Raw genomic sequence first — 11,472 nt, forward strand, 5'->3', positions numbered from 1 at the left:
GTCCACATGAACGCCATTCTTCAGCTACCATACAAGAAGTCGAAAGATTTGGTGGTGGGTCAGTGATGGTTTGGGGCGGAATTAGTCTTGATGAAAGAACCGATCTTGTCATAGTTCCAGGGACTCTAACCGCTGAACGGTACATTGATCTCATTCTAGAAGATCATGTTATACCAGCCGCTTATGGTATAGGTCCAAATTTTCTGTTTATGCAAGATAACGCAAGGCCACATACTGCGATTATCACCATGAACTACCTTCAACATCACGGGATTCAATCCATGGATTGGCCTCCGCTAAGTCCTGATCTAAACCCCATCGAACATCTTTGGGATTTGTTAGATAGGCGTGTTCGGAGGCGCCCAGACCCACCTCAGACTCTCCAACAGTTAACAAATGCCCTAATCGAAGAATGGGAGAATATACCACAAAAAGACATTCGTAGGCTCATCCGAAGCTTACCACGTAGGTGTCAAGCAGTAATTCGTGCTAATGGAAGACATACACGATATTAGTGAACCAAATCTCACCAGGACCTTTATGTTATACAGACAGGATCACAGACTCTTCACTTTATTTCTTGTAGTTTTTTTGAATTGGCGCTGTTGTCTCAAGAGTGATTATGTAAATTTGTTTTATTTTCGTAAATTTATTCGATCAAAATGTTAATCTTTAAGATATGCATTATTAGATTTATATAGTATTACAAATAAAAAAAGTTATTGAGATTTAAATAAGTGTTCCTCTAATTATTTTGAGCAGTGTAGTTGATAACCAAGCGGTACGTAACAAACAGCTTTATAGTCAATCGAGGATATCAACATAAAAAAAATATGGTGAACAGTAATTGTTTTTTTTTATACAATTAGTAGCATTAGAGTTTTAATTTATTTTTACGCTTAAAAGATTAATGAAACGTTTTAACGTCATTTTAATAACCTTTAGATGGACACTAAGAAAATTTTAAAGGGTGGTCTACGTTGCGACGGTATTTGAGGTTTCTCGAAAACTATGCGATATAAAAAAATCGATATACATTTCCTGGAGTCGATTTTAGAGGAAAAAAGCAATAGGGGAAACCTTATTTATAGCCTGCTAAGACGAACCACTTTGCAATTATTATTTTTTAAATCAGAAATAGGTTTCATATTTTTTTAAACGTCCTAAGTCGTTTACAAGCTTTTTTTTTCAAGTAATCAAGGAATTATTCGAGGAATCATCTTTATTTTTTTTTAATATACAGGGTGTCCCGTATAAGAACCGACACAGGGCAGGTGCATGTAGGGGTGTCCAAAATATTGTAATTTAACCAAACTTACCTATACAGGGCTGGAAAATCCACATGGTCCATCTGCCTTTAGAGAGCGACAAAGTAAAGTAAAGAAATCCGTGCGATAGACAAGGATGGCTATAATGAAGACGTTTCATAATCTGAATAGTCACCGCCCGTTTCGGGTTAGAAGGGGGAGTGACTATTCAGATTATGAAACGTCAATGTAACCATCCTTGTCTATCGCACGGATTTCTATGACTTACTTTATCGCTCTCACGTAACGGCCGATGTACCATGGGGACTTTCAGAACCTGTAGTTGCACCCCTGAGGAGTTATAGCCCCCAAAGTGGGGGCAGAAGGACCAAATTTGGTACATGATTTAGGTTTATTACTGGTCTTCTTTGACTATTATTTAAAGTTAATGGAAGCAGACAAGGTGTTCATTGGGGATGACTCACCCCTAAAATTGTACCGAACTTTTTTTCATTGACCGAATTGAAAAATAATATTAATTCATAGCAGAATTTAATTTAAAAAATTTTTTTACTCTTGTTAAATTTTAAAAGACTTTATGGCTTTCAAGAAAAACCGTAACTGTAACAAGATTTTAAGTGTTTATTAGAAAATAATCGAAAAGTAGTAGGCAAATGAATCTTTGAAACTTGTCAGTTAGTAATAAAATTATTTTATTTCAACAATTGCCTCTGATTGTTGTTGAAAAAATATCAATTATTATTTTTATTATTTATTTGTGTTTTTTACTTAATACAATATTCGCTTATTTAAAAATTACCTAGGTATTTGTTTTCTTTTTGTAGAATTAGGAGAGAAGTGATGTAAAATTTATTTGGCCAAATTGTCAAATTGCAGAGGTACTTATTAATTTTTTTCGAAATTTAGGGCCCCAATTTGGGGGCTAGTAACTCCTCAACGGTGTAACTTTGTATATAGGTAAGTTTGATTAAATTACAATATTTTGGACACCTCTACATATGCACCTGCCATGTGTCGGTTCTTATGCGGGACACCCTGTATATTTCCGGTGTTAATTTTTACATATAGTTGATTAATTTTTAGAGCCTAATGTATTTTTTTGTTATTTGTTAATATTATATAAACTCGCTCTACCAAGGAATATAAATGATCCTTGGAAGTTCCATCTTTGAAATATCGTAGACCACTTAAAAAGAGCTTTAGAAGAAAATGTTACCTCTGCTTTTTTATTTATTCAAACGAAGGTTTAAACCTCCACGCAAAGTTACAGTCAAGCCCTATAAAAGGTATCTTTCTAATTTCGGCCCGCTAAAATGTCTTCATTTTTTTCTCCGAAGCGGCAAAGTTCATCACAACAAACGCTGCCGCCCCACGCTATTCCACATACTGACCTTTGAGAGCCGACCTTGATATTGTACCTCCGACGATATAAATTCTAAAGGCGAAAGTTAACATGTGATATATCTCAAGAAGAAGTCCCCACACCGCTGAAGATCGGGTCGCATCTCGACCATAAACAAAATTTCTTAGTCTGCCTAGCGAGCGCGCTAGTTCCCACCTCAAAACTACCGCGGAATATTTTTTTACGGCTGAAAAATGTCACGCGAAACGTGCGCTCGTACGAAAATGTGACCCCGACCTTTAGAGAAGTGTGATTTCTTTTTTTTTTCTTCGGTTCGACATGTATTTGAGGGTGGATATAGGGTTGTTCTTTTATTTAATTGGTGCCAGTGTGAATTGCTGCTGCGCTGTGGATATTTTGGAATTACTTTTTGGTCCCAGACTAGGAAGAAGTGTGGCTACGTCGAAAAGTCTTCAGAGAACTGCGGCGGTAAGCAAATTAAAAAAAAATTTCAGTTGAGCCAGAATCGCCTAGAATTTAAGAATGTCGACGTTTCGCTTCTTTATCGAGACATCATTGTGAATCTTCAATACAACGAAAAGGTTGCAAACGTTGTATAGAAATTATAAAAAATATTATAAAAACACTAATATTGAAAAATTTATAAATTAAGTAAATAAGAAAAGCGATAAATTGTGTAGGTATAATTAAAATGAATAAAATTAATTTCATCGCATGAGTTATGAGTTATTTAAATTTATTTAAAAGTCATTAAAAATATATATGTATGCTACTTACATCAGGAAAAGATTTTCGCGTTACGAATATCATAAGTGTATGACATATATAACAAATTTATACAACTACTGTATTAGAGAAGCACCCTTACATTAGTAAACTAACCAACTAAAATACTATTCTGTAAATAGGGACGTTTTTAAATTAGTAAAAAAGTTTGGATTTTATTAGCTTTTTATTTTTCCTATAAGATTGAAATAAGAGTTGTAAGATTTTCTATTTTGTTGACTATTTTCATTAATTATAACATTTTTTTAATTATACTGCTTACTCAATATTAAAGTATATTGAAAATTATGTAAAGTTTGACAACAGTAAGTGTGTTGAATTTAATTTTATTTAGTGGGTATTACAATTATTATTAAATTATCCACAATTTTACATTTTGCATCTTTTTATTTCTTTCATTTATAAATATTTGAATATTGGTATTTTGTAATAACAATAACATGTAACATTTGAAACTTTTTTGTTTTATTAAAGAATCCTGAAGATATGTAGACACAGAAACGTCGGGATCGACATCGTTAATTGTTTTGTGTTGGTCCGAGAAACTTGATCGAAATTTTTTTACCCCATGTTTCAAATTGTTTAATTTTAAAACGCCTTATTATATATTATTTCCAGTGTCCCAAAAAATCACAAACAAAAAAAAACTATTAACAAAAATTCTACACGAGCATTCCATTCATGAAAATTTCCTAATTTTGCCGGATGAATCACGTGAGAAAAGATCGCGTCCGGTTCCGATCACCATAAACCGAACCACGAAAGTATTTTGAGCATTTCGACCCACGGCGATGGCTCGATGACGAATCCGTACCCACTTACCCATTAAGTACGCTGCAATTTCAAGTTCAAGAGGCGGATGTAAGATGTAAGCCGAAGAGCAGCTTTTGTTGAGGCAGCACGCGCAACACAATCCAGTCATTCTTCGTATCGGAATTCTGGGCACGCGGTGAAAAAAGTCGCTCAAAACAATGCACGCCCACGTTACGACTTAATTGCATTTTCGTGATATACAGAGTGTTCCAAAGAGGAGGTGCGTGAATTTTAAAGGAACATTCCTCAGGTTTAAATAAGCAAAAGAGTTTATTTGTGTAAACTTTGGCCAGAAAAAGTACTGTTTCCGAGATAAAAGGTTTCAAATTTAAGGGACTTTTTCAAATATTGTACAGTGCAGTTTAAATTAAACGAAAGTTTATTTTGTTTTTTATTTTTCGTCGCTTTCAATATCTTGTACGCTTGTGACGGGCACATATTGTCAGATGGGAACTGACACATTTGTTTTGTTATACACGATAAACAAAGTTTAATCAATTAGGTAAGATTAACGGAGATCTCAGCTAAACACGGTTATTATCGGAACACTATGCGAAATAAATGACACATTACAATTTCCAAAATTATTTTATCAGAATAAAAAACTGTAAAAATTGTGCTTTATTGCTTTTTGCAATGCTATTGCACTTTTTATTATTTATGACTATAAGGCCTACTATTTTGGCACTGAAGTATAGGAACATGATGAACAATTTTGTCGTTTGAAATGTGTAAATTAGCAAAATGAGGTCATGTTTACTAAAAGTAATACACGAAAACGATCTTTCTTTTATCGTTTTGGATCTGTAATAGTATATTACGTAATAAATGTTGTAAAAAGCATTTTACGCACGAATGGAAAAGTTATGCATGACGCCGCGTAGCGGCGAGTGCGTAATTCTATGAGTGCGTAACTGCATTACACCACGTATTACGTACTATACTTTACCTACGACCACTACTTTAAATACTTTAAAACACACCGTCTGCGATCAATGCAAAATTCCTATTACGTCGTACGGTAAAAAAAAAGCACAGCTTGGTAAAAAAATCGCACAGTTTTCCTAGCAACCACCTAGCAACGATCAATACAAACAGTATTGTATTGGCCGTTGCTAGGCGGTTGCTAGGAAAACTGTGAGATTTTTTTACCGTACGTAATAGGAATCTTAATTGATCGCAGACGGTGTGTTTTTAAGTATTTACACTAGTGGTCGTAGGTAAAAAAATATAAATGTTCTAAGCGAAAACATAAGTTGAATTTAATCTCAAAAAAAGTTGTACCTAATGCAAATAAGACTCTCGAATGTGAGAAAATATATTCACATGGAAAGTGCGTCATGATATTTAAAAAAGTTTGGGAACGGGTGTAACAGAGTATTGTATACAATTGTATGATATAGTGAAATCTTGTATGATTATTTATAACGTTAAACATTGAGTTGCAACTAAATAAAAAATCCGATCACAATAAAGAAAATTATAGATATTTTTCCACGATTTACAGATACATGTAAGGATAATAATTTGTAACAATAACCTCTATAGGTCTATGAATGCAAGAATTAGTAATTATTACTTATTGTTGAACTACAATGGACTTTCGTTTTCTCAAGTAAACAAAAGTATAAATCATATTTAAACGTCAATTTGGAATAAGTAAACATTCCCAAATATTTTTAAAGCGCTAACAATAAATACCTCGGACTATCATAATACTGTGGCTGTGGAAAGTGTAAAAATATGTCACTTATTTGTGATTAAGATGAAAGTCATCGACAAACTGTGACACTAAGATCAGTTACATTGTCTGTGAGCCGAAAATTAATTCGTCACAAAAAGTATATTCCTATTCATGAGAATGACCGTTTCGTTTTCTAATTATAAAGGAAAGTTTTACGAAAAGAGAATAATGTGTTTAGAGACCATTTAAAAAATGCATTTACCATTTATCAACAATAATTAAAATTAGGTTCAGAAAATATTACTTGGGTATTATTTATTTTAATCATCTTAAATATTTTTCCATTTCTTATTAAAGAAAACAGCATTTTTATACCTATTTAAATAATAATAAAAAAGGTAATTAATTATTAAGATATCCATTATGATAAATGAGAATTAAAATTCAAATAACGTTACAAAAAATATATTTACTTTTCATTAAAACAAAATTGTTTAAAATAATTATAAAAATAATTACACCCAGAAAGAAATTCTTAATTATATTGATACTCTTCGCATGAATCCTGACGAGCCCGTTATATAATTGTAATTTACGGTTACCGTACATCGAATTCTTATGCAATTCGACCATTTACGTACATGAAATTAAACTAAATACGGATAATTTCAAAATTAACTTGTAAGCAGCCACCGCGTTGCAAGATGGGCATTAGAAAGTAAATTTTTTGCAACCTCTATAATCTGCAATTGCGTAAGTCTCGGCGTAAGTGCAGCATGTAGGTAGCGATTATTACGGTATTCATATATTTGAAAACTGAACAGGAAGTTGACTAAGACGAACTGATAATAATTAAATTAATTTGAAAATAATTTAATATTTCTGTAGGTGCATCCTCTCACACTGTTTTAATATAAGGATTTGGTCTCGGATTTGGTTATATGTATGCGTTAAATGTGCTTTAAAAATTCAAAGTTTAATTAGCGACAATTTTTTACGTTGTTAATTTTAAAGTTTATCCTTTTGTGCTGAGTTTTGTAAAAGGAATTTACAAATTGTAGTATTTTAAGTTGCAAGAAATCTTTTTCGCAACTTTAAGACATATTGGCAAATGTCAACTTTTTACTCTACAGCTCTTTGAATGCTGGAAATATCCCGCATTGCAACTTAATACTTGCAATATCCGGTCTTGCCCTATGACAAGTACATTTTGCTGCATCATTTAGCAATATGTATGTACATACAAATGTATAGTCTTTCCGAAGTCAGTTGAACATGTTAACATGTATAAAAACGCCTAGCAATAAAATTTGTTGAGTTCCATGGGCGTCCCTAAAAAAGTTTTCTGCTAAAGGTAAAAAATTATAATAATTTGTATATAATGTGCAGAAAATTTCGATTATATGTTCATTTGGCCAACAACATATTTTAATTATTTATATTCTCAACTTTATATAAATTATAAAATGTCAGGCAAATTACGTCTCTAGTCATATCATCGATATTCTTAAATTTTTGTTTTCGCTTCCTCTTCACGCAATGATCTATAACACCTTGTGTAATAAAAAATTCTGGACAATGAAACTTTAGTTAATATGTGAATTCTATTTATAATTTCATTATCTGGTTTTTCATTTTCTTCCTTTTTTAAACAATCGTAAATATTTAAAATGAGACACTGGCACTGAATATGTAAGTCTTTATTTTTAAATTCTAAATCTGTTTCATTAACAACCGGTTCTACTAATTCAATATTCGGCGGGATGGCGTTTTATTCCGTTTCAAAAGGTCTCCAAAATGCCATGTTGTAATAAGTAAGCAAAATATCCCTCTTATTTCTCCTTTTCACAATAGTAATATGAATGATTAATAAAAGGTGCCTATAATAAATCAAAATTACCTGAATTACACCAAATTCCGTGTTGCTCACTGCACTGCTAGACAATTTGTCGACAACTGAAATTTATGGCCGATCGCCCAGTCCGGCTGTGTTTGTTCGCCCTTTGCCCGCGTTCGCATTATTTAACTGAGCGACCAGACCTGTGGACGGATATAGCTAAATATACAGGGCTGGAAAATCCACATGGTAAATCTGCCTTTACATGAGAGCGACAAAGTAAAGTAAAGAAATCCGTGCGATAGACAAGGATGGCTCTAATGGAGACGTTTCATAATCTGAATAGTCACCGCCCATTTCGGGTTAGAAGTGAGAGTAACTATTCAGATTATGAAACGTTTTCAATGTAACCATCCTTGTCTATCGCACGGATTTGTATGACTTACTTTATCGCTCTCACGTAACAGCCATGAACCATGGGGACTTTCCGAATCTGTATATGGGAACAAGTTTTTCAAATATTTCAATGCCGAATTGTTGCGTAGCGATCGAACCTGGTACATACCGCCTAGCTCTTTGAATCAATTGAGATCAGAAAGACTAATTTTAAGCTGGTTTTTATCACAGAAAGAATACTTGAGACATTTGTCAAAATATAAAAATGACTTTTTAACTAACAATGGACAACAATTGTTACTACAACTGTTTGAATTAAAATTGTATTGCGGATTTTTCAATGTTTTTTTTTTAAAATGTAATCTCTTGAATGATAAAGATAACGAAATAATTAAAAAATTAGTATTTGTAGTTAATAGTGGGAATTGAGGCCAAATTTCAAAGAAAACATGTACCTACTTTTAATTTCGTCACTGTAGATTATAACATTCTCGTAAAAACTAAAACTTTTAGCTGTTCTGAGGACATCACAAAATACCTATACACACGTCGACAAGTAAAAATATGTGTTTTCATTAAAATTTGTTCTTAGTCTCTACCCTTGACTACTAATAATAATTACATTTAAGGCTGTTAATGACATTATGTATATTATTTAATAAAATTAACACCATAGAAACATTCCACCCGGTGCCATAAAGTTGAAAAAACATTTTTTGCTTATATTTGCACATTGTAAATTCTTTTTACCAGTCTCAAAGCACAGGCTAAAAAGTTAATAAGTAATTGTATCTACAACTTGCAAAAAAAGTATCAGGTTCAGACCACAGGAAAAATTACCACTCACTAAACCTATAATAAAATTTATCAAAATATTGTTCCAGCAAGATTTGGCGGAAAGCTTTGGGTACCCTTTTCAAGCCCACGAAGTGTCATCTCAGACAGGATATATTCTGAGTCTGCACCGGATACCTTATGGAATAAAAAGGAAACAGTCCAACAACACGAAAAGACCGGTAGCCCTTTTCCAACACGGACTGGTGTCAGCTTCGGATATGTGGATGTTCCAAGGCCCCAACGTTAATCTGCGTAAGTTTAAAAAATTTCCCACAAAAAAAAAAAAACAAGGAAGAACCAAGAAGTTTTTTAACGGGGAACAAAAGGGAAAATAAAGGTAAGTTCCCCCTGCAAAATAACAATTAAACTATTAAAATAATAATAAGTTATTATTAATTACATCGAATTTTGCCATATATCTGTTATAACTTCGATAGTTCTTTATTTATCACTTATTTGATACAAATTTTCATTACATTTTTTTATTGCAGCCTACATTTTGGCAGACGCAGGATATGACGTATGGATCAGCAATATGAGAGGAAATGTTTACTCTAAGGCTCATAAAGTACTAAATCCAGATAAAGATCCGACTTTCTGGGATTTCACGTAAGTCAAAGTCTGTGTAATTTTATGCACCGTCTCTCAAAAAAAGTCAAAACAAAACTGAGAGTTGATTTTAAAGAAAAAATGTAGGATTTCAGAGAATATCTTAATCATAAAACATAAACGTAATCTAAAATAGAGTTGAATTACGATGTTTTTTTTTTCCAGATTACACGAAGTGGCATACTACGACTTACCAGCGATCATAGACTACATATTAAATATGACCAACCATTCAAACCTTTACTTCTTAGGGCATTCCATCGGATCGACAGTAGGAATGATCCTTTGCACCTTAAGGCCGGAGTACAATTCTAAAATAAAGCTTCATCTATCTTTGGCCCCGTTAGTTTACGTTACGCATGCCATTACTGTTTCCCACAAAATTTTTATGTTACCTACAGTCCCGATGATAGTAAGTACCTCTTCCAATATTCCCGAATTAAATTCAACACTGATAGCTGATTTGAAACCGTATACAGAGTGTTAACAAAATAGTGTAACAAGCCTCAAAAGTAAGTAATCTTTGTCAAAATAAGAGAAAATGTTGCTATGAACATGCTTCCTAAAACTTGTCATAGAAACTTTATCTCTTGCTTTGACAAGCAATACTAGTATTGGTTTGTAACATTATTTTTTTGACACCCTGTATACTACTTTCATTTTTCGTTTCAGCAAACCGCCCTAGCCAATCAAATTTACAATATGTTTCCCCGTAGGCCATTTTTTGCCAAATTAATGCAGATGCTATGTAACGACGGGACTCCTTTACAGCAATTATGCATATCTACAGTATTTTTATTGGTGGGAGCAGACTATTCGCAATTTGATACGGTAAGGCCTTGCTAAAATAACTAAAATGTAAAAAGTTGTAATTTTAAGAAGACACATTATTTTGGTGACGAAGTATTATAAAATTAAAAATGCCAAGCTTATAAATTTAAACTTAGACATTATTTATATCCACTGAGCTGTTTGATGATCTTTTTTTCCAGAAATGCATCCCAGATATGACTACATATTTCCCTGCTGGAACATCTACTTACTTAATTAGGCACACCCTTCAAATTTATTTAAATGGTGAGTCGAAAAATTAGTTTATATTTTATTTTTGTGAACTGGAATTTGAAAAAATAATAAATTGGTCATAATTAAAAAAGTACAAGTAGTTACACATAAACAAATAATAAAATTGTAGATGTTACATAAAGAAAACTGGAAATTTACTAAAGTATGGAAGTACCATTAATACAAAACGCTCGGTTTATTACTATAAATTCTGAACTGAAAATATCGTCTTCTTATAGATATAAAATTTCGGCATAAGCTTTTTCAGTTTCAAACGTTTCAGGAACCCTGTCAGCTTTGGACTATGGAAATAATGAGGAAAACTTCAAGAAATATAATCAAACTGATCCGCCACATTATAATTTGTCAACAGTTACACATCCTATATCGCTACATTACGGAAATGGTGATCTTCTAGTAACGGAACAGGTATATGCTAGCACTTATTTACAATATCTTTTATCAATAATGCCAATCATACCTCAGAAAATATTAAAGCGTCAAAATTAATAAAACAAAAACATATATTCTACTTAATTGTACTGTACTTAGGTATCTGGGAAAATAGCAAAGTACTGGACAGTTTCAGATTATATTTTGCATTGAAAATTATTAATTTGACTATTTTTTAGGACATAGATTATATTGAAAAAGAGTTACCAAACCCAGTGGGTAAATTTCCAGTGCCTCACAGTGACTTCAACCATATAGATTTTGTATGGGGAATCGATGCCAAAAAATTAATATACGATAGAATAATAGTGATAATGGATAAATACAGGTGATATACGTACATTTGTAACGTGTATGTGTA

At 32.5% G+C, this 11,472-nt stretch overlaps 1 protein-coding gene across 1 annotated transcript in view; it reads left to right on the top strand.

Annotated features, from left to right (window-relative positions):
* Positions 1-11,472, top strand: part of LOC108914825 (gastric triacylglycerol lipase-like) — a 17,808-nt gene extending 6,336 nt beyond the window's left edge. The window contains exons 2-8 of the mRNA XM_018720717.1: positions 9,032-9,236; positions 9,476-9,593; positions 9,759-10,005; positions 10,266-10,424; positions 10,586-10,670; positions 10,942-11,087; positions 11,291-11,472. Of these exons, the coding sequence (XP_018576233.1) occupies positions 9,032-9,236; positions 9,476-9,593; positions 9,759-10,005; positions 10,266-10,424; positions 10,586-10,670; positions 10,942-11,087; positions 11,291-11,443 (1,113 nt within the window). The 3' untranslated portion in view covers positions 11,444-11,472. The remainder of the gene's footprint in view (positions 1-9,031; positions 9,237-9,475; positions 9,594-9,758; positions 10,006-10,265; positions 10,425-10,585; positions 10,671-10,941; positions 11,088-11,290) is intronic.

This window comes from Anoplophora glabripennis, unplaced genomic scaffold, assembly GCF_000390285.2.
Source record: "Anoplophora glabripennis isolate ALB-LARVAE unplaced genomic scaffold, Agla_2.0 scaffold503, whole genome shotgun sequence".
NCBI classification, from domain to species: domain Eukaryota; kingdom Metazoa; phylum Arthropoda; class Insecta; order Coleoptera; family Cerambycidae; genus Anoplophora; species Anoplophora glabripennis.